Here is a 25009-nt window from a genome sequence, read left to right on the forward strand (position 1 = left end):
TTTGAGAAATGTAATTCTGAAGTCAAGTCATTCAGTCAAATATATTGGAGGGATAGACGTTTGAGGGATGTTCTATACAGGACGCCGCATTGAATGAATTAGATGCCTGCCTTAAATATTCGAGGCAATCTCTTTTATTTTGAGATTAATCTGCCTTTTTCCCCCAGTGATTGTGGAGCTTGGAAAGAATACAATCAACCTTTTGCTTCACTTTCAAAGCAGTTATTCATTTGAGTGAACTCACCGTTTTTCTTTTAAGTGCCGTTATCAAACTTGATCAAAAGCCTGGGTCAACCCATTCAGCCATTCTTAAGTAGCTGATGGAATATTTTGTGTATAGCAAATTGCCATTCTCTTTTTTTCTTGACATCACATGAGACATATTTGGCTAAGCCGTGGCATAATGGAGAGGCTTTTAAGAGACGATAGTACAGATTCAAGGACGCTGACCTTATCCTTAGGGAAGGCATTGCCTGTCTGGAGTTAGCTTAAGTGTCTCAGCAAGTGACTTTGTGTGCATCTGTGCCGACTTGGTGTGTGTTGAGCATGCACATTGAGTGTGCTTGTCAGCATATGCCAAACTATGAGTTTCCCTTCTCCCTGTGTCTGCCCTCTTGAGACTTAATTGACCCCTGACTAATGAAGTGCAGACAGAGTAGAGACCAATGGGATGTGGGGAGTGAGGATGTAGGAGTAGGGGAAGGATAATAAAAAGTAAAAGTGAGGAAGAAAGAAGAGGGGCAGGAAGCAGGTTGGAGGAAAGACGTGAGGAGAAATAAAGAGGGGAAAGTAAGTGTGCGGAGGCGTAAAAGGAGGGTCAAGGTGAAGTTAGAGTATTGATGGCTGGCAGTGCCAGGTTGTGTTGCCCCCCGTGGACTTCCATCGGACAGCTGCGACCTTCAGAAGGGCCACAGTACATGAGTGAACAGGGTCACACACACTCAAAACACACATGCATTCATGCGAAGTCTTGCGCTAACAGATGCTGAGACAAGCATTAGCATTCCTCTGCCGTTAGCCAGTTAGTGATGAGTGGAGCAGAGCAATGGAGTGGTACCACATACTCGAGAGCCACTTCTACTCTCTCTGCTCTCATATGTACGCACCAAGGACTTTCCAAGGATTTTACTGAGACATTACATAAAACATTCCTAACATCAGCACATGAAAGACAATAGATTTACTTTTCCACAGTTAATCCAAGTTAGAGAATCACAAAAGGGACGATTTTGTGAAAAGACCTTGATTTGTGGCATAAAGGTTTCTCGAGAGGGGTGTCGCGTGAACACGCGTACCGTCAGACGGGACGTCGTAAAGGTGAGCAGGAGATTTGAGCATGAGATCGTTGTTATCGTGGCTCTCTGTCAGTCTCAGCGGGTTTGGCAGGTCTTTGTGCTCAATCCCTCCGGGATGTTAACGATAGCTTCAGATCCTTTTGAGAATCCCATGAGCTCACACACACGCACACAGACACACAGAGTTCACTGATGTATGTCAGTGTGAAACAAATGCCGGCAAACAAACAAAAACAAACATAATTCAAAATCCATCAGCACACATTCACACACTCAGACACACACCATCTGGGAGTGCCATAAGTCCACTGTATTAAGAGCTCCACTCTCTGGTGTGTGATCAGATTCCTGAGGGAGGCAGCTGGTTGTGATGCAGGACTTTATGATGAAGCACAGCTTTAGCTTCGTAGTTGCTCGCTCTGTTGTCGACTTTTCCATTGTGTGCATTTCCCACCCGTTTATCTTCATTATCAAGTGAGTGCGTGAGCAAATACGCAAGATTGTCATTACCGGTGATCTGCACGGTGCGAGGCCACCCAATGCTAGTTTCCCTCTCCTCTCTGTTCTAGCCATTGATACTTATTCTGTGATATAAAGGTTGCTTCTCCAGCGCTGTGCTGATATGTGTCAGTGAACTCCACTCTAATTCGCTTCCCATACAGAGGAATTAACATTTGCGAACGGAGATATATACTGGCTATTACAGAGAAAGTGAAATCCCCCTCAGCAGTCTAGATCATGGGTTTTGTAAAGCACCCTTACCTCTCTCCCTATTACCTTTTCATTTGTGTGTGGATGCCAGTTTTATAGAATCCAATCCACAGTTATTCAGCTCTGCTGCCACTGTGTGATATTCCTCAGACTAATATAGCAGTGTTGCTCTGCTGCTGCCGGTGAAATGTGCCTCCCCGTCTCCATTTTTTTGTACGTGGTTGCCAGTGTTTGTGATGCTCTCTCACCAGCAGCAGCAGCACCACCACGCACAAGAGAGTGAATTGTATTGTCGCCATGAATTCTCACTCTTGCCATCTGCCACCCAAACTGTAATTAAATTTCACTTCACTATCTTTTTTTTTATGAAGCAGAAGTTAATAGAGCAGGCTTATTAAATCAGGGGATTTTTCACGCCAGCTGGAGTCTCACTGGAGCTTGACTTGGCTGCACACACACACCATTGTCCAATGTTTCACACACACTTTGGACGTGTTAACTTTTGTGGAATGACTTTAGCAGTTGTACTGGATGTATACAGCTATAACACAGAATAACCTTCCATCACTATATATCGATATTAAATAATTAAATATCAGATGTATAGAGTCTATCTTTCTGTTATCCAGACATATGTCCGTGATGTGTAGGAGCACTGTTTGTTCGTTGTGTGCTGGTGTGTGTATCGGCTCCTTCAGTAACCTTCAAACGTTGTTGCGTTGTGGTTAATGTGGAATGATGGAGAGAGGAAAAGCGTAATAAGAGAGTGCACTGCGGCACGCTTCTGAAAAGCTTTTGGAAGCTTTTAATCATTACCTCAATAGTTCAAAGCAGTGAAGGTAAGAAGCAGGACGCACACCCACTTACACACAAGCAGAGAGAGACACAGTGGCAATTGCCGTCAAAACTTTCTGGCAAACTCAGGCACAGTTGGCTTTAAGCTCATTATGTATGTTGCACGGAGGTGTTCATGCTGTGTTAGCTAATCAGGATTACTCAGCAGAGCAGCGTTTGGACATGGCTGTGTCTAATCCGCTGTGGAAAGCAACGTGTTGCTCATTTCTCGGTGGGTCGCACAATTATGCGGCGTCTAGGTGGACATGCGTGACAGGATTGTAGCCTGTAAGTGCAAAGTTGTGTAATAGTGATAATTCCTTCACATGTGTTATATGCTGTTTTATAAACAAAGGGGTTTTTTTTTTCCCCCAGCGGATGTTGGGGAATTAGTGACAGCAGTTATCTCTATAGGCATACGGTGCATATGAAATGAGTGTCCATGATGATGGATTTCTACATGTTCAATTGGAGCACGAGGGGATAATTCATTGGGGATTTCAAAGAATTACTTTTCAGTTTCTATAATTTTCTTTTGGAAGAGTCTGATATTCTAATGATTTTAATCCTCAAACTCATTAAAACAGTTTGGACTGCAGAAGCTTAACTTTCAAGGAGCTTAGTTTTATACACTACGGTGCACACATAAAAATAAATGATATAATATATATCAGATTAAATTAATTGTACTTTCCGACATTGTGCATTATGTGTCTGTCATTTTGATGGATGTCGTTATGTTGCGTAATGTTATTCAGAAACATATTCTGTAATTCTGGTTTATTACAACTCCTTCTGGTCATCATTTCCATCGGCGATAATAACATTGTGCTCACAAAGTTAATTGCTGAGATTTGTGAATATAAGTCGTAAAAGTTGTTACCAAGTTTTGACCAACTTCTTAGTTCAATCTCTGCGATGTACTACCATTCATGCCTTAGCTAATGACAATATCTGGTGCAGTCATTTGTTGTTTAACCTCTAAAGAAAGTAGTTTAGATAATTGTAACCATGTTCCCAGATCTCATTGATTAAGGCCAAAGCTATCAAATTATTAAACCTTTATGTCATTTCAGTTGGAGACTGAAGTCGTTAACAGACTCTTCTCAAGTGGAGCTTTTCTTGTGGAGCCTCTCCACAGACTTTCCTTTTTAACTCTTTGCCACCATGTGTCCCTGTCCTCCTTCAGATCCTAGTCCATGTAGGCTTCCTAACAGAGGAGTCTGGAGATGTTTTCAGCCCCAAAGTGCTGAAGGGGGGTCCTCTGGGAGAGATGGTCCAGTGGGCTGATATCCTCACTGCCCTCCATGTTTTGGGACACAACCTCAAGATCTCCATGTCTGTCAAGGAGCTGCAGGGGTGAGTAACTAAAGCTACCAAATGCTGGGTGTTTGACTTGTAAGTGATATTTGTTTTTTTGCAGGCAATAATGCAAATGTTAATTTTTCCCATTTCTCAATCATCCAATCAAACCAGTGTTTGCTTCTGAATCTGAACTGGTATTAAAGGAATACTTCACACACAAAAGGACCATGTGTATATCAATTACACTTCAATTCTTGAAGAAAACTTAATTGTTCTCTTATGCCTCCATGGTGAATGAAGAATCATAAAAGTAAAGCAAAACTATATAAACATCAAAACATCTGTTTATAACCTCTCGCACAACTTGTGCGGTATAATCCAGGTGTCATTTATCCGTTCGTAATGGGCGGAAAACAGTTTCATGCCTGCACAGGCGCGCTAATCATCTGTGTACTGTAAAGCAGACGTGTGTTAAATAGTTAGAGCAAAAATGCATGTGTTTGGGAAGTAGTGAGCATACGACTGGATAATTGAGAGTTCTGCTGTTTCTAAACGCATCCCCCATTTACTGAAATTCATCAAGACATTTTTAAGTTTGTTTTATTCTTCGTTCACGGTGGAGGCATGCGAGAAAAACAAAGTTTTCTTCTAAATTCAAGGGTTGGGTAATTGATTTACAATGTGGGTGAAGTATTCCTTTAAGAGGAGCCATAAATCGATGCAGGGATTATCTAGACAAGGAAACATGTTTGAAAAGTGAAAGCTTATTGATTGGCAGGGTCAAGGCTATAAGTAAACAGTTTGAGCACTTGAACCAAAGAATGGCCATTTCTAACATCTACATGTTTAATGTTACTGTTTAAATGACCTTCGCTAATGTCATCCTGTCATCGTTGTATTTAACCCTAACCCTTATTAGGAGGGACAGCTGATGACGGCTGTGAAAACAAACCAGTTACCTTTTACAATCCTCCTGTTATCAATGTGCTCTTGTGCACCTACATATTCAACATGTTTAAGAGAGTGTTGTGCTCAAATTACACCGCATTCCCATTTAAGATTATGTACGACGGCCTTAAGGTCTTGCTGATTTATTTTTTTCTGTATTGATCCCGTATCGACGCACTCCACAGTTTCCTGTCAGTGTGACTGTGTTGGTGCGCGTCTTTTTATCCCCTGCATCAGCTCGCTTGCATGTTTCTGCTGACGGATACAGCTATAGAGCCAACACACACACACACACACACAAACTGGTGGATGCATGTAAATCAACCCTGGTGGGAGAGATCCCTCAGGCTTGTTCTGTCCAGCCTATGCAATATCTACTTCATCGGTCGAGACTGAATTAATCGCACAAGTTGTCAGGCTCCTGTGAAGATGGATGGCAAATGTTGAACAGTAGACTTATGAATAGGTCTGAGTTTGAGAAGACAACTGAATCACACGGTAGATGGCCGATGTCTTTGTCCAGCCTTGATTGGGCCAATAGTCTTTGTCTTTCTGTCATCGTTGATCATTGCGATGACACCGATATAGAGTATAGATCAATTTAGTGATGTCAACAGAGACCCCGCTGCACTCTTTTACACTGTGCACTGCCCGAGTCCCCGAGACAACTCTCACAAATCACAGAAGAAGTATTGTATTGACCCCGAGCCTTTGGCAGTCATTTTGTAGACGTACAACCCCTCTGCAGCGAGCCGGGCAGAGTATGAAAATCTAGAGGAATGTTATTCTTAAAAAAATGAGTTTACAGATGGCAGGGACATCCACTAGGCTGAGTTCAGCTGTCAGACTTGAAATGGATGGCGGGATCGTTTTTACTGCGTGCGTGTCTCAGGACCCACTTTTTAAAATTGGTCTGTCTCACAACCCGGGCCGCAATATGTTTTAGGCGACTGTGAAGCGTAATCTAACATACCAGCATGAAGAATTGTTTTGTTCACATTGCCCACATGGAATGGCTTTGGAAGGAAAAATAGCTTTTAGCTTGGGATTACTTGGGAAAGCAGTCTAATCTTTCTTCAAACTGCATTTGGATCCTGAATCAGTCCTTAACAAACATGAGACTTCAGTTTTGCCTCCTGATGTCGATCTATCCACATGGTTTGCCGCAGTAAAGTGGACGAGAGAAGGGTTATGCTGTGTGTCCAATCGTGTGTCATTTTCATTTTCTTCTTCTCACACCTTTATTTCACACCTTGCACCCTACTTTCAGTACGACACAAATAAAGAGAGTTACGATTTAACTAAGGTGGTAACGAAGCGTGGCTGTCATGGAGTTGTACTATAAATATAAAACTACTGTGTTCTCCTATGTCTCTCATGTTCCCCGCAAATCTGTGGTGTCTTGATATTTTTCTCATCATAATGTCTAGAAAACCTTACAGCAAACATGTTGTAGATGAAAATGTACTACTATAAATGATCCTTTCACTTAAACCATCAGTGACTAAATCAATTCTGGGCGAAAATATGCTGCTTAAAGGAGGTCACACTGTTTTCAGCTATTAGTGGGATACTGATCCGTAAGATCCGTTCAAATGCATATTTATCCATTATATTCCCTGCCCCCCTACGAAGCTACACACACAGCTCATGATTTGAAAAGCACAAGTATTGATTTTCTTGCCATCGTGAAATACACGGGGTGGGTAAACATTTTATTTATGAAAGAAAGAGAATATTCTGTCAACACAAAACAGTGTTGCGAGCACACGTTGGCAAATGCAATCATTGCGTTTTGTCTGTAAGCAGACAACAAAGGACGGAGCCATAGTGATGTCACCTTGAGTCGCTCACAATCAACATTTCACACAATAGCACTCAAATGCAAATCAACAAACACAGTATTTCCACACAGATGGCTGATTTTATTTTGGTAACAAAGAACTAAGTACTGTCTGTGGTGTGATGGACGTGAAGAGACATATTGACAGATGCACGCTGTCTTATTATTGTTTTGGGTAAATAATTGACACTTGCTGTGCGACTTCAAAGTTGAACACTACAGTCCTATTTCAGTTCAGCTTGCCAACTATACAAAAAATGTTTTTTCTCCAATGATGTTTCAAAATAGTCTCTACTTATTTTCTCTCACCTGTTCTCAGTATTGTCCATTTTTGTGGACATACTGCAGTACTTCCATTGTTCCTCCTGTCCCAAATAATGTGCAAGAGCATTTACAAAGACACACAAAGATGCAGACAGACACAGATAAAATTACGGCAAATGGTCTGACAATCTGGATTAGCAGGTCGCTCGAGACGAATGAAAAACCAGGCTCGCAGACAACCATTGCCTCAAAGAGGCTGCGTAGTAGACGTTGAGTCCAAACACGGATTTAGAAACATTTATTTGCTCTGTGTGTGTGTGTGTGTGTGTGTGTGTGTGTGTGTGTGTGTGTGTGTGTGTGTGTGTGTGTGTGTGTGTGTGTGAGAGATACATTGCTCTCATGGACACATCTGAGAGTTGTGGTTTGCTGGAGAGGAAGCAGAAGGTAGCTGTAATTGGCCACAGAGGAGAGGATTTGGTCTATGGTTGTGTTACTGTATGTAACATGCACTCTGATGTGTAGTTTCCGGTCAGTAATACTATCAGGTGGCAGCGATCCGATGCATGATCAGAGCAGATAGAGACTGAATAATATTCTGGTACACAGACAGACAGGGAATGAAAACATACCAGAATATATGGACAAAGAAACGTTCTATTGATTTACCTCGGGACACATTATAGTTATGTAAAATAACACCGGAACTGAATTCTAATCTGATTTGTGCGCTCTCTATATTAATGCGATTGTGTTGTGACCCGCAGGTCATAACGATAAAGGAAATCATTCACTTATAATCTCCCTTTTCTGTGACATATCTCAACCTGACGAGAACATGTGAGTGGAGAAGCCCGTAGGGGAGAAGAGGGAGGAGAGGCGAGAACGGCAAAATGCTGAGTTAGCATCTGTGGAGTTTGGGTGGGGACTTATTGTGTTATTCAAATATGCTAATAATGGCTCTTTGCCTTGGATTTAATTTTTTGTGACGGCTCCCTGATAAATGCTTTCCCTTTGTTTTGGATCTTGCACTGCCCTTCATTACTGCACAAAGCAGAACTGTGACATGCACTTGCCCACACACAACAGCACACAAACCTGAGTTAATTCAATACAGGTTTGTGCATCTCCCCGTCTCTGCCAGAGTGCACTCCTCACAATGTGGGCTAAGCAGCCTGATGGAAACAAAGCTGAATTCTGTGCCAATTAGATTGGCAAGGCACCTGAGATGTATTAGTGCGAGAAGGAGACAAGACAGGGTTCTGCCTGCTCTACATTACAGACTCAAGGATGCAGATTACTGTGAGCTGCTCGGCCAATGTGAAGGTGGTTGGTCAGCACCTTTGTGCCCAATCCTGTCACTACTGTAAAGAGAAAGTTCAGTAATGCTGAAAGATATATCCGGCACAAGAGAGGAACATAAGCCTTTTGCAAATGTGATAAAATTGCTGCTTTTCTTGAGCATCACATGCCGATGTGTGGTGTGAGGGCTTATGTAGCAAACAATAGACCAGTGGCCGACGATCAGTGTCCGTTGGCCTTTATGTAATGACTACCCAAAGATTTAATTATGGGACATTTGGCAAAGGTGATAAGCAAAGACACATTAGAAATTGGACTGAATTATTCTGCCTTTATTCTCAGATCTGCTTGTGGGATGGTCGAATAGCTTCAGGAGCTCCCCGCCCCCTCACATGCACCATGTCCGACCCTTACTTTTCTGAAACCGACGATCTAACGTTTGTTACACAACTAAGTGTGAAACTTTTCACATGAACAACCCACTGCAACACTTTGAATGCCTTCCAGGAGAAACTGCCTGAAAATGTGTGCCATATTTAAAAAGATTATAATCACATCCGGCCCCTATGACTGCCAAATAGTTCTGATTAAGCATACTGGCAGCTGCTGTTGAAAACGACCCAAAATGGTAGATTCGTCAGATTTGATTAGATTCTTTCTGAACATTTGATTTGTGTTTGTCACATTGGAGTTTCCTTTCTTTCTTCATCCTCCACTGACGGGTGCGAAGCTCACTTGAAGGTTGACTGAGCACAAGGTGTATTTTAATGCTTGTTATGATTCGTTTGTTACTTCTCGAAAGTTACTTTTGTTATGTTTTGTATATTTTAGTGTCTTTTCGCAGACTTGTGGTAAACAATGTTTTATGTGAGCATTTTTGGGTAAATATATTGTTGCCATTATAATTGTATTCCTTTGAGTCACTAAAACCCAACTGAAGTTAATACTCCCAGTCTCATCCCCTCAAGTTCAGTTCTCAAGGTTCTTTTAATTCTCAGTCACTTCCCGTGCTCTGTGTGACTCACTCTTGCTGTCTTGTGCGCGCCCTCTCGTCTCTCCCTCTAACTTGAGGTTGTTAAGTCTCACAATCTCATTGCAACTGCAGGTAATGTCTCAGTTGCCATGGAGATCAGACGTTGGGCCTTTTGGACTTGGAGGGGGGAATGACACAAAGTTACATCCAATGCAGTAAAGTCCCCGAGAAGTGCTGATAATTGGATCGTGTGACTGGACAAATACGAGCCTCCAGCAGGGAGACACAGTCCATCTAACCTTCCACTCAGACGTGTGAGCCGTTTCAATTCTGGAGTTGTTTTAAGAACTACAGGAACATCTTTATGTCGTTTTGTCTAGAACCGAGACTCAAACTGTCTTTTTTGTAAGATGTACTTACTGTATCTCATGTCTACTTCTAATCACATGTAACACACAGAGACATACAGTATTTAAGTATGTAAAAACAAAAAAATGATAAATAAACACTGTAAAGTATTGTAAGCATCAATGGACACAGACAGAGTTGGAATAGTTGCAGAGCTGCATTTTGTCCCGCTTTCACATCTCTCCAAATCGCATAAAAACCCATGTGCAGCAGTAAAGAGCACAAGCATCGGTGCACTTTGCATAATAGTCACAATAAAGTACATCCATAGTTTGCACTGCTCGTGCATATGCCAAATTGAGCATGCCTTTTCTTTTCTATTTAATTCATCTCAACCTCCATAAACTAATTTACACCTGAAATGAACATGCTGCTGTGGTTATTGGAAAGAAAAGTTGCATAAAATACATTTGAGGGCAGAAGGAGGGCGCAAAAGGGATCTTTGAAATGGAACTTGAACATGGAATTGCTCTTTATTTGACCCTCATGTCACCCTACAAGGGCACTTGAGTGCTTGGGGTTCTAAAATAGTTGGCTCATGTGGCCCCCAAAGTGCACTTCTGTGAGCACTTGATGGGCACGTGGAGCACTCAGTTGCCCCTTTGGTCAGCACTAGCTTAAGTGCTGTTTGATGTGATATTGGGGCACAAATGAGCCTTTACTCCAAACATGAATCTATTACTAACCCCAATCCTGTGGCCCTTTCTTATTTTGCCACGAGATCACAAGTCTCTGAACACAACTGTTTCCTGTGCCCGTAAGTAGTTAGTTAGTTAGTTAGTTAGTAGTTAGTTAGTTAGTTAGTTAGTTAGTTAATGCTGCTGCTGTCGTGAGTTGCAGTAATAATGTGATGAGTTAATGTTGCTGATTTCTTATCACAAAATGTTATGCGTTTGACATTTCTGGGCAGGAGTAAGGATAATGGTTCAATTCTCTCTAGCGGCCAAGATCTGTTTTTACACCACTCTTAGTAACAATGAACATTTGCTATGAAGGCCATCTGTTCACAAATATTTTGCACTTCAAGTTTCATCCATAAAAGTTTGTTTATTTTGTTTATTCATTACACTAAAGAAGCTAAAACAGCTTATGGACCGTAGGGGATTCTCCACTCAAACAGCTGATCTCCTAGCTGAAGCTACGCAGCACAGCCATTGATTACAAAGTGCTTACATAAACTATATATAAAACGGTACGAAACAGCAGTTAACTCCGATATAACCTGGATTATTGTAAAATAAATTCTAGCGTGACTTTTTCTCTATAGGGCTAGCAAAGTAAATATATATTTTTTATTTCCTCAAAAGTTTCCACCTGCATGTAACTTGTTTTATGTGAGAGGGAGCGTTTGACAGGAGGAGAAAGGCTCCATATGTGCTTGTGAATCCACGTGTGTGCATGTGCTACTGCAGCAGGGACTGCTGTAAAGGAACTAAAGCTAGTTTGCATCATAAGCTCATTGCTATAAGTCTGGCGATTTGGCCCGGAAAATGGCTTGCATAACCCAAGAGATTAATGCAAAAAGAGCGATCCACTGAGGTTACGTAATGCCTTATAAAATTGGATTGGTCTTCAGATTCTCTCAGTTGCACTCTTGTTTTTCTCTGTATTTTGCTCTGTCTTGTGCGCTTTCAGCTCTTTGTGGCCACTTCAAATTCTTTTGATCTGTTTCTTCCTTCTCTTTTCTTACTGTGACTCAAGTCGCTTTTGGTTTACAATTTCCTCTCTCGCTTTCATCTGTTTGTCAACATCAGTGGACCTAATGTGTTCTGACCTTGTTAAATGGTTTATGTGGCAACATCCAAGAGTCTGTAGTTAGAAGTGTGGGCTCGACAAACTCTAGCTAAGAAAACATGCATTTCCTCTCAGAAATACAACTTATGCAATATGGAGAATAAGCGAGTTGATGAGAATCTGTGGGTGGTTGTGGGAGTTGCTGTTTTTTTTAAGGTGTTTAATACTTCTTCCTCTTTCTGTTTTTCTGTTAAGTCTAAAACTCAAAGTATGACTGTGCCTCGTAAACCCCCCGTTAATCTCTCATTTTGTCTCCCCATGTCTCTTCTCTCTCCATCAACCTGACTCTCTCACCTACCGCCATCATTAAAGTGAAGCTCTATAGAGCGACTGGAGTCGGCGACCTCGCTTCACCTCCTGCTCTCCCACATCCCACTCTCTGCCTTATTAGACCTGCCCCAAGAACATACTCACACAGTACACACATGCACACACATCCCCTTTTAAAACCCTGACCTTGCTTTCCTTTCTTCTCTCTGGCAATTAATCACTTTCCTCACATCACTGCTTTCTCTTATTTTGTTTCATAACTTTAATACTCTTCTATTCCTTGTGACTTTGTTGTGCAACAACTATTCAGGTTTAGGGGGAAATAACTTGTAAAGCAGATGACTCAAAACATTATTATACACTTGGCTGTAAGTGCGGGGGAGAAGCGTCTCCTATTTAAAAAATATCCAAACTTTAAGTTATGAAGTGAGTGTGTATCTGGTCTCTTTATTCACGAGAAGCTGCTGAGGTGTGTGAAACTTTAAAGAGACTTGTGAGGTATAGCTCAAGAGAAACTGCTGCATATTAACATTACTCAGTTATGGGAACTCTTTGTGTGTGTGTGTGTGTGTGTGTCTGTATATACGTGTGTTTGGTATGTCTGATAGAGCGTCAGCTTGTCTCTTTATTAAAAACTAGAGCGTGCAAGTTATTAGTATGCTCCGTCAGCATCACTTTGTCTGCTTAAAGTGTGTGAGTTGGCAGAAACAAACTGCTAACTGGGCTCGGATACACTCCTCTCCTCCTCTCTAGCCATGTGTCTCCTCACGTTTCTTCCCCTTTCTATCAGTCTTGCTCCCTCTCTCTTTGTCTCTGTTGTTCCCCTCTAAGCTCAAATCAATGTGCTTGTTAGCAACTTCCCAGATTCTTACAGCATTTCATCACCCTTACCCTTACTAACCCCTTACAGACAACCACACACACACCACCAGCACACACTTGGTAATGACTTCTTTCTTTCCTTGTCTCAGATTTGAAATACTAAGGGGGACAAACAGTTGTGGCCCATGGGTCTCACATCTCCGTATGACATTACCTCTAATTGGTCTGCTTGACACAACTGGGACTCGAAAATACAAATAGGCCAAGTTGCTGCTTCTGCTTCTTTAGCTGATTTAGCACAATCCTTGGTGTGCTTACATGTTACATGAGTCTTTGTATGCTGGTACCTCTACTCTGGTGAAGTTGGGGTTCTAGCCTTTAACATGGAGGCAGTTTTATCACATGAATAAAACAATGAATTAAGTAAGAAATAAGTAACAAGTAATGATACATATTAAATATTGTGATATGAGACTAGTTATCTGGAATTTTGGTGGAACTGAATATTTGGATGAGGTAATTTTGTCGTGTGTGTCTGTGTGTATCTGTGTGTGTGTGTGTGTGTGTGTGTGTGTGTGTGTGTGTGTGTGTGTGTGTGTGTGTGTGTGTGTGTGTGTGTGTGTGTGTGTGTGTGTGTGTGTGTGTGTAAGAAAAATAGCGAGTTACCTAGAGAGAGAGTTAGAGTGGAGTAGAGGCAGTTTCTTGTTCTTTCTACGGCCTCAGTTGTCTGACTGTGTGAAGAAAGGCTAAGGGAGGTCAGCCTCTAACTGCTGCAGGGCCAAAACACTTGGCTCTTGCTGAACAAAGTGAAGAGAAACAATGCCAGACAGACAGGTAGAGCAAGGGGATATGTGAGAGGCAAGGTGTGCATGTTGCGTGGGAGTGTGTGTGTGTTTCGGCATCCCATACCCAGGAATTGAGGGCTTTTCAATCTCCTGTTACTGGGCAGGGGAGGGGAGTTTTAGTGTTGAATAGACTCCAAGGCCCGGGGACACATTGAGCCGAGCTCCAGTAAATCAGCCATTCATCAACCTTCTATCCCTTACCAAGCTTTATTTCTCACGAGAGGTTACCTGAGGCAGTTGGAAAAGAAAAGGACAAAGAAAAGTTGGGAGGAAATGTAATCTCCTGTAGTAACACATCTGGCTTGCTCTGTCCATGTGACACATTACAGCTCTCTTCCCTTCAGTAAACTAGGCTTGTGTTGTTCTTTTGGCTAACAACTAGCAAGTGTTCCTGAACACATGATAATGACACCTAACCAGTCTGACAAGTGATGTGTGCAAACATTTGATTAAACCTTGTCACTCAAGTGAGGCAGTGGAGGCAACCCTGACGATGTAATTTGATCAAATTAGTTCCTAATTCGTTGAAACTGATTTTTTTGAAAAAGTGACAGCCCAATCTTTAAATGGATTAAATGACACTGGACAGAAGCATACTAATTGCAAAGAGCGGTAAGCCTTCATTAAAACACAATTTGATACAGTGTTTGTTTAATGTAGCCAAAGAGCTTGTTTCATTAGCTTTACATTGAATCAATGCTGTTGCTCTTTTATGTATTGTGTTTTTTCACCCAGGTATGAAAGCAAACAAAATGTGTGGCACCAAAGAGAAGTACATAATAAAACATGTGCACGGCATCAATGTATGTTAAAAATACTAGATAATGTTTCACAATCACTGAATCAGCCTTACTATGTATGTTGTTGTTTTTGCACCTCAGATGTTTAAAGCGGCTAGTAGTTTATACAGGCAAGGTTATTATGAGACTGAGTCGGACGGCCTATAGGTTGGAACAACTTAGATACTGCAGCAGGATGCTGAAAGAACTACATTCATTTTCAGGTTATGAGAAATAATGAATCTTGGCTTGAAAGATTATCAACATCATAATGGTTCTTAATTGGTTCTCAGTGCAATGGTGCGTGACCACAGCTGATAAATTGCTATGCAGCACCTGCAGAGCAAGCACACAGTCATCAATTCCGATGTTGGGAAAGTATGCAGTCATGCATTAAAGGAAAATATCAATAGTTACATCATCAATTATGTGCATCGTAAAGCTCAACCCTTGGTAGAAGATCACATACGGTCCATGGTGTTTTTTTCCCACAAATTATTTTATTTCGACTATTACTTGTATTTGATTTGAGCATAACAGGCTTTATCTTTGTGCTAGATCAGTGTCAACTCTCTATTCATGATCTACCCTTTATAATATATAACTCTATCTTTAAAACCTAAAGTATTTTTAAATGGCATTCAAACCAGGGACACCAATTTATCATATCGGGGCCAAGCACTGCTAAAAATGGGGTCAGAAACCTTATTATCCACATTTTCCTTTAGCAAACTTGACGGTGCTTGTTAGCTACATCAGAGCCCTTGTTATCTCCATGTTCATTTAAAAGGAGTGCAGCTGATGTGAGCAAGCTCGAGCATAATTGGATTTGGTGCATACATACTGTACCTCACGAAACCTCCCTGGAGTGGTTAAGAGTCAACTTGAGAACCCACAACATTTTTGCTCAATGATGCTGTCAGTGTCTCTTCTTCCTAATGGCTTAAAAGCAACGGGCTGTCAAAGCCGGGCTCAAACTGATGTCAGTACACCTGATATCTATGTGCCTTCTCTGAGGAGAAAATTGGGCCATTTTAGGGCAGCCAGCCTTGAAATTAAGCTGAGCAAAGAAAAGGGGTTGATTTCACTAAATCTAAATGGATTGCTGTCTTTTCTCTCACTTTTTTTACTTTTTCTTTGATTTCCCACTTTGTCTCACCGCAGCCTTTTCTTCTCTCTCTCTCTATCTCTAGTTTGCTTAGGTTTCTGGGTAATAACTGAACTCAAATGCAGTTATAAAACACACCGGCAGTATTGTTGTGAATGCAGACAGTATCAGTGCAGACAGACTCTGCTTCTTTACGGCTCCTTCAGGGACAAACCCACGTTGTGTTTCTGATCCCTTGTGTCAGAAACCACATTCCACCACTTTTGTAGTTATTTCTGAGAAATATTTTATTCTTTGTTGAGTTAAAATTAAGAATATGGTGGATTTAATCCCTACCTGAGACCTGATCTCAGAACAGACTGTGCAGTTCTCCCATGTTCTAGTCCTAGTACTTGAACCACAGATGTGTCCCTGCATTATAATTCCTCTCATGTCCCTTCTGTTGTCATTTCATCCTGTAAATAATCTATTTGGAAAATGTCCAATAAATTGCCACAATTGTTTGTAATTCTCAGCATTTTCAGAGCTGACGTTAGCAGGACGATATCAATTGTCTGTGCCTTCCAAAGCTGTTACAAATCATTGTCGCGAAAATAAAACGATTTTCTGATGATACACAGCGATGCTTAAGGTTTGTTTACTGGGTCTACCGCCATGCTCCTTTGGCACAGCAGCGCTTTAAACTAAATACTAATGTCCGAATGCTAACATGCTGGTGCTAAGAATGTATCATTTTACCAGGTTCACCATCTTAGTTTAACATGTTATCACCAAACACGAAGTACAGCTGAGGCTGATTGGAATGCCATTAGTTTTGAAGGTAGGAGTATTGATCAGCCGGGCACCATGAATGTCTGTTCAAAGTTTCTTAAAAATCGTCCAACAGTTGATGAGATTTTTCAGTCTGTACCAAAGTGATGGATCAACCAACCGACACACAGACAAACCAAACTCTAGCGCCATGCCCCTACGATGGCTTACAACTATTTGGTTAAGGTTAGGAATCAATTGTGATCATTGATATAAAATGGCAAGTAAATAACTGCCTCCCTTGTCAAAGATTGCCACCTTCTGAAGACTGTTTGGCTTTATAACAAACACACTACGTCCTCCTTTGCCCCCAATGGATAAGAGTCCTAATACCAAATGCAATGGCTAGAATGCTTTGTCACTTCAATGTAAAAAGGTGTTGTTTTGTGGGCATTTGCTGAATTGATCCTTGTCGTTTTTTATGCGAGTACAGACTCAAAAATTCTCAGTATGCAACAAAGTCAGCAGAGTGACTCTGTGCCAATGTTTCTTTCCATTCAACACTTTTGATACTTTTGCACGACTGCCCCGGAGTCAGCTCGATGTGTGAACAAGCAACTTGCTAATTAACACTTGTGAAGTCTGAATGATAGTTACTAAAGAAAACACCACTGCAGACTTTTTCCTGCATGTTATTGAGGCATAGATGAGAGGTGGGTTTATTCTCTGTCGGTTGACTGCCACCGGAAACTGGCAGACTATTTTTCTCTCGCAGCAGTGTGGGTTTGAAAGTCTAATTTCAGGTGTGAGCTCAAGCTCAATTCATGTAGCTGAGTGTAGCTTCAGAGGGTCAATGGCCTACAACACACGGTGAAAGTTAGCTCTCAGTTGGCGCTCTACTCTGTCAGCGGGGTAATGCTAATGAGTTCACTTGAATACTGTGTGTGTGGAGGTGGAGGTGTGTGTGTGTGTGTGTGTGTGATGTTGGTTGGCACTTACATCCGCACGTCCACTTGACTTCAGATGATTTGTGAGTGTTTGTTCCTACACACTCATCCATATGCGTGTGTTCGCTCCTCACTTGAGTGAAAGGCATATGCTTTCTGTATCATTTGACTGGCACTCTTCTTCTGTTTCGTTATTTCCTGAGTGCTGGTGGTAGGTTGCAAAGTGGAGTTATCTGATTTGCACCATGTTCGAGAGCATGATGGTACTGTAGGTATATCTGCCATAGTATCTATTTACACACCCGTATCCCACGATATGCATTTTCATATAGATATATATATCTATATATAGATATATATATCTATATATATATAGATAGATAGGTAGGTAGGTAGGTAGGTAGGTAGGTAGGTAGGTAGGTAGGTGTGTGTGCTTTCTATTCACTCAACTTCTTCTGTCTCAGCCGATGCCCACTCTTATTCTTCTTGATTTAGTAGGATTAGATCAAATGTTTCTGATGAAGGGAGAAGGGTGGACCTCATCCAAAGACTAAAGTCAGACCTTTAAGGTTATAGAGGTGTTTGTTCTATTCTTATTATGAATTCATCATATAGCTCTATCTCTCTCGCTCTCACTTTCATTCTCACTCACTACCCCTTGTGACTAACCTGTCATTTCTCTTTTCAGCCTGCCCCCCATCTTTCTCTCTCTCCCACTCCCGTTGCTTCACTAATTCTCCCTCTCTCCACTGGAGCTCTTCATCTGAGAATTTTATTATCTATGACAGGAGTGTTGAATTTTTTCATCTTCCTTCTTTCATCTCTCTATCATCCCTCCCTCTGCTCTCTCTCTCTCTCTCTCTCTCTCTTTCTGTATATTGGTGTTTATGTTGCCTTGCGGCTTCCTTATCTAGTGTACCCTGCCTTAGCTGATAACTGGGGCCTGCCAGCTGCTTATAGCACTGCCATATATGTATGTGTGTTTTGGTGCATGTGAGTGTTTGTGTCTTAAAGTGTGTGTGTGTGTGTGTGTGTGTGTGTGTGTGTGTTGTGTGTGTGTGTGTGTGTGTGTGTGTGTGTGTGTGTGTGTGTGTGTGTGTGTGTGTGCGTGTCAAATTAGAGAAACTTTGCCTACACGCACAAGGATTACCATCCCCTGCGTGTAATCAGAAGCGGATGTGGAAACAGATGATTACATGGAGGTTTGAGGGTTTGATTGCTCTGTGTGTGTTTGTGTGTCTGTGCGCCCAAGTGTCATTTGATTGTGCGGAGAATTAAGAACATTGATTTACAACATTATTATATGTTTCAGGCAGGATTTTTTAAATATCCCAGCTATCTACAGTACACACACATCACTGAGATAACTTCTTGACATAAATTCTTGATGTAAATAAACTTGTCTTCCTAAAGTGGGAATAATTGGCGGCCTAGAGCTTCCTCCGGGGTCCACACAAGAGGATCAAGCTGGTGTTGCACAATTTTGTCATCATGTCACGGTGATAAACGTTTAAATCAAGTGTTAAGGCAGAAACCTTTTGATGTTACCTTATGCAACACCAAGGCAACATTTTTAGACATTCCGGACTAAGATATTTTGGTTTCACTATTTTTGCGAGGCCCTTCTTTGAAATAGTTTATAGTAGAGTTGGGCCGATGTACGACGTTATCGTCCATCGCTGATATCATTGTTCATCAAACACTGATCCTAATATTGTGATTTTAAAGCCCCCCATTCTACACACAAACAACACAGTTTGCAAGTTGCACTAATGTCATAATCTTCTGGCGAAAGAATGTCATGATCGATAAGATGACTGACATCCTTTTTTTCTTAATGGTGGATATAGCTTTTAGCAGGTTGTGCCCATATGATTTAATCCGTTTGGATGACTTGCAGAGCCCTAGTCCGCTGTCCGAGCACTAAGCAGCGTGGCAGAGAGGAGAAACAGAAAGGCTTATACAGACGTGAGAGACCTGGATATTTAATAATTAAATGATCAGTATCAAATCGAACACATAATCACACTTCCATCAGTTAAAATCAATCATTATAGGAGTAGCCCATTTAGCGTGTACACATTTTCCATACCAGGTCCACATTTCCCTCAAAGTTTTGTGCTAAAGTCTAAAAAAACAAACTATTTTTCACAACATCTTTACTCTCTAACTGTGCTCACTTGGCTTGACCACCCTCATGTATGGATATAGAAGTGTATAGTATATAGTATAGTATACAATACTTACAATACTATACTCATTCCAGGTAAAATAAGACCATATACTTTTATAATGAAGTTGAAAATGCTGAAAAACTGATTTTGTCCTGTCAAGTCCAGGTGATTTAAAAAGCTTTGACTTGCTTGAATAAGAAAAGAAAAGAGTAAAAACAAAGATGTGATTAAAATAAATCACCTGGCTTTAAACGTCAAAACATTTTCAACAGATGATGTGAAATGAAGAGATCATTCTATTTTATCTTTGATCATATAAATTAAGGAAACCGTGTGTATATACACAACTTGTTGATGCAATACAAAGCTTTAGGTGTCAGAGTATACTGTATATTCTTTTTTAACTATTTATTTTTGGCATGGAGCAAAAGCCCAGTAGAACGGTAAATATGAAGTGAAGTAGGCCGCTACAAAATCTAGATTGGATTTGGATCTGATGCCAGACGTAACCATCAGTCTGTTTTGTCATGTCTATATTTTATAGTAGGACACACACATACACACAAACATATACACACACACACACACGCTGTGCAGTGCTGGTCACAGTCTCAGCTACTTCCACCCTCTCCTCACCGATGACCCCATCTCGCCCTTTGCCAGCCAGGACAGTGGGGATGACATTAGCTGACAGCACTGATTGGAATGCCCTTCAACTTTTGTGTTGTGCAGACACACACACACACACACACACACACAGGCACACACACACAGACACGTGGATACTGTGGTAATGCATTTATACTCACAAATTGTACTGGCAAATACGTACACACAGTCACACATCCCTGTGGCCAGTATGGATCGTCTGTTCTCACACACACACACGCACACACACACACACACACACACACACACACACACACACAAGCCACTGATGTTTGCTGTGGCCAAGGCCGCCGAGCCGTGGTCTGGCCGCCAACAGCGCCAGCTCTCTGCTATCTCAGAGTTCACCACAGACATACAGCACGTAGCCGCAAAGCACAACTTTGTCGCCGACTGCCTCTCTCGACCTGTGGTGGCGGCCGTCCATTTAGGCCTCGACTATGCTGTCAAGGCTGCCGACCAGGCCGCTGACATGGAAGTGCAGGCCTACCGGGCAGCTGCCACTGGGCTGCGGTTAGAGGATGTAGAGTTTGACGACATCAACACCACACTCCTCTGCGACGTCTCCACGGGTCAGTCCCGCCCTATGGTTCCCGCTAGCTGGCGGCGCCGTGTTTTTGACGCCATTCACAGCCTTTCGCACCCAGGAGTGAAGGCGTCCGCTAAGCTAGTGGGGGCTGTTTGTCTGGCCTGGCCTTCGGAAGGACGTCAAGAGCTGGGCTGGCTCCTATGTGGCGTGCCAGCGTTCCAAGGTGCACTGTCACACAAAGGACCCCTTGGCACCGTTACGTTACGAGAAGCGTTTCGATCACGTGAACGTAGACCTTGTGAGCCCCCTGCCCCCCTCCCTGGGGTTCACTCACCTCCTCACCATGGTGGATAGGATGACCAGGTGACCAGGTGGCCAGAGGCGATTCCACTGTCATCGACCACATCTGCTGACGTGGCTGTGGCGTTTGTTGGATCCTGGGTGGCCCGTTTTGGCACACCATCTGGACCCAGTTTACGTCCGAGCTCTGGACGCTGAGAGCCTGGGGGTGAAACTCCACTGCACCACGTCATACAACCCACAAGCCAACGGGCTTTGCGAGCGGTTTCATCGCTCCATGAAAGCCGCTCTGCGGGCCAGCCTCACGGACGGTGGCTGCGTCGACCGACTCCCATGGGTAATGCTCGGCCTCCACTCTGCTCCTAAGAAGGACCTCCAGGCCTCGTCTGCGGAGCTAGTTTACGGCCAGCCACTTCGGGTCTCGGGTGAGTTTCTCCCGGTTGCTGCGGCTCCCTGGTCTGCTGCCTCACATCGAACTGTGCTCTGGGACAGTGCTGGTGACTTTGCTCCTATCCCCACTTCTCACCACTGCCTCCCTCCGTCCTATGTCCCCAAGGATCTTCAGTCGGCCACCTATGTTTTCATTCGCCATGATGGCCACCGTACTCCCTTGCAGCCTCCCTACGACGGGACACAGACATTCACTGAACACTATGAGAGGTGGTACGTCTCCTTTAAGATGCGTAACCCAGGAGCTTTCTGGGTAATGTTGAGTTAGCAGTTTGAAATGTACCAGTTGTTATACGTTTATCTTGTCTACCGTCTCCTCGTTTCTACACACTCCCACAGTGTCCTGTTTTGAAGAGTCAGGCAGACCACGGTCATCTGACTGCAGCACGTACTTGCGTTGCGATTTTCAGGTGACAAACTCCAGAATGCAATGATGTGTGAAAATCGATCTTGCGATGCTCGAAGCATCTGTGTGAACCATGTTTCTGCCCTGAGGGCCTGTTTCATATGGTTGAAATGAATATCATGATACTAATAAGAATTTAAGAAATTCTATCAGATGTGGCAAATGTGAAAAAAAATCACAAAAATCAGAGCTGTCCTCCTGTACAACAACAAAAACACTTTCATTTGATTAATGTCTGCAGTGGAATCACTGCTTTTGCCACGTCCTCCAAATTTGCTTGTATTTCCAATTTTGCCTGTGCGTGTGCGTGTGTGTGTGTGTGTGTGTGTGTGTGTGTGTGTTTTTCATTCAGAGGGCTCATTGACTAGATGCCAGCCAGGAGACAAGAGAACCTTGGGTAATTGGACTCCTGTGTGGCCCTGCATGGCACTCAAATTGTGTCTGGGATGGCTGCCATCGTGTGTGTGCGTGCGTGTAGGGTCTTTTAGTTTTTTCCCAATATTTAGTCTTTCAATTAAGCATTTTTTTAAGATCAGTGTGTCCAATTAGCAGTACATCCAAATGTAGTTGCATGCCATTGAATTGCTCAGCCAGGTGTGAGCAGGGTGTTAATGCTGTACCAACCTCTATCAAAGGGTGACTGTAATGGACAGCTGGTTCAGTTGAGCTTTGTGAAAGTAAACGATCCAGAGGTCGGGTATTCACTGTAGTTCCATCAATCAATTGTCCTTCCTTAACAAAAGAGAGAGACATGAGACTACTAGCTGCTTGTTTGCTGCAGTGCTGCTCTTTTTGCACCTGATGGTACATTACAGTCTGTGTTTCTCATTCTTTGTTTTCTGTCTTTTTTTTAATCCCAGTTGGCATTACTGGAATTATTCAAACCCTTTCTCACTGGCCTCATTGTCCCCCTCCTCTCTGTTATGACAGACAGACAGACCGACACACGGAGTGACTGATAGACATCTGCAGGCAAACAAAAGGCCTGACTGAGCTGCGTAATGAAAATGGATTGTACATAATATGTTATTGCTGGCTTTCCGCAATAAAAAACCAAAGATGGTGTAGCGATCATTGTGAATTACAGATTTTATTCTGCTTGCGATGGAATACTGAGCATGTATGTGTGTGATACAAAACGTTCAGGAGGGTAGATGTTAATCTAATTTAGTATGGGAAATTAATTCAGCCTGGTATTGATATGCCAAAGCCAACTCAAGCAAATAGCCTCAACATGTTGTCCTAATTGGATTATTTTTCAGTCTTGGGGCATTAATAAACTGATAATATGTTTGACCTACGTGTCGGAAATAAAGTTAAATTGTAACATTGTCAAAAGTGCTAACATGACAATGCATTGACAGAAACACAAACACTGATTGTCACCTTAACTTCTCATCCCTAGAACAAATATTATTGTCTTGTTTTTTTTGCAGAGTGTTAAAGACAGATTATGATGTGGTGTGTGCTTCGGGAACTGAAACAAACAGAAAGCATGCAATCTGGGAGGACAATATGTATGAAAATCTGAAAACTTGAGGCTACACTGGGAGGTTTAGCAAGTATACATTAGGCTCATTCCCACGCCTCATCCAAAGACATCCTGCCCTCCTTTTCTTCCTCTTAAACCTTTTCTTCCTCTCATACTCCAATCTTCAGTATTACCTTCTCTTCATTTTGTCACCAGAGAGAGAGCTCATCTTTGACCTTCAGCTTTAATTTTTAAGAGAACAGTTTTACCACATTTAAGTAAAAATGATTGGGCGATGGTGAGGCTTGTTAGGGACCTTTTTTAAGTGTTTTCTACAACTCTTTATAAGAAAATAGTTCCTTTTTAAGAGGGATTTTTGTTGGCGACAATCAGTATAGCTTACCTCTTTCTGCTTTTAAGGCGTCTGGTTTTAGGACCTAAGGCATATTTTCATATAAAATCTCTAATATTGTCAAAAGCTTGCTTTTACCTGTCATCTCTGAAATGTAAGTGTTTCTCAGTGAAGGGACTTTTTACCTATGAGAGTTCTCCATTATCTATAAGGACAGAGGCAGACATTGTATCACTAATGGAAACTAGACTAATGAGGGGCACCGCACTCCAGGCAGAGTGCACACTTGAAATCCCATCCTGCTATTTCATAATGTGTTACAGGGCTTCAAACCACAAATGCCAGCTCGCCTCTAGAATGGTTGGGTGCCGGCTACATTACAGTTGGGATCATATAAACCACTGTGCTTTGAAACGTAAGAGATGTGAACGTGTGAAACTTTTCGTGAATACACCTGAAGGATAGGTTCACAAATTACTATTGTGGATTTTGTCCCCCATCGCTTATGTTGTGATCATATTCAGACAGGATCTTTTCACAGCCAGTATGAAAAGGAGGAACACTTACAGAGACCAAACACTGCTTCAATGTGCAAATAGCCAAATGTGTTTGTTTTTTTAAGACAAACATGAAAAGATATGAACCTAACCTTTGAAAAATGTCTGGGGGGGTTTTAAAGATTTTTGTTTTTAAACTGAAAACAAAAAATTTATGACACACGATTTGGATTTACTTATTGTCTTTTGACAAAAGTACATTATTTTAGTTAGTTAGTTTACTTATGAAAAGTAACAAATGTTTAGTCTGAAAAAGATTTTTGGATATTTGATATATTCATATGAATATTACTACTTGAGCCTGGAAGCTCCTCCTTGGGAATTAGATTAGATTAGATGTTCTAGATATTGTCCACAAATTGAAATTCATTTTGCAATAGCTATTTGTCAAAGTAATCGTGAAGATGAAGAGCTGCTGCTCAAAACTCCAGAAAGTAAGTGCTAAGATTATTTTGTAACATTGCTCCCTGTTACGGCAGTCACATATCTTAAGTACACCAGACAAAAACATCCCCTACCCTCATGTGTATAAACCACACACTGCAGTTGTTGGTTTACAGTAATACCACATTTTCACTTCAATCCAATACATCAAACCCTTTTATCTGTCTTGCTGTGGTTAGCAGCTGCCAGCGGAGCTGCTATAAGTGCTGCCTCACAACACTATCAAATGACCTTCTGGACAAGCAGTTCAGCCAAAAAGACTCCAATGTAAAACTATCACAGCAGGATGAAACTCACTGGAGGTACGCATTGCATTACAGTTTCCATTAGCATTCGGTCTGGTCTGTCACAGACGTAAGAACTAAGTAAGAGCGAGAAGACCACTCACAGGTCAGGTATCCAATAGCAGGTCTGTCGGCACGGTAACGGAGAGGCCCTCAGTCGATCAATAAGTTGAAACTGAGT

The 25009-nt window shown here is 42.0% G+C and overlaps 1 protein-coding gene across 4 annotated transcripts in view; it reads left to right on the plus strand.

The window, feature by feature from the left end:
- Nucleotides 1-25009, plus strand: part of LOC115013261 (alpha-1,6-mannosylglycoprotein 6-beta-N-acetylglucosaminyltransferase B-like) — a 98845-nt gene that overhangs the window by 51527 nt on the left and 22309 nt on the right. For all 4 annotated transcript variants that reach the window (XM_029439399.1, XM_029439410.1, XM_029439427.1 and 1 more), the window contains exon 8: nt 4030-4199. In XM_029439399.1, the coding sequence (XP_029295259.1) occupies nt 4030-4199 (170 nt within the window). The remainder of the gene's footprint in view (nt 1-4029; nt 4200-25009) is intronic.

Source organism: Cottoperca gobio, chromosome 1, assembly GCF_900634415.1.
Source record: "Cottoperca gobio chromosome 1, fCotGob3.1, whole genome shotgun sequence".
Classification (NCBI taxonomy): Eukaryota; Metazoa; Chordata; class Actinopteri; order Perciformes; family Bovichtidae; genus Cottoperca; species Cottoperca gobio.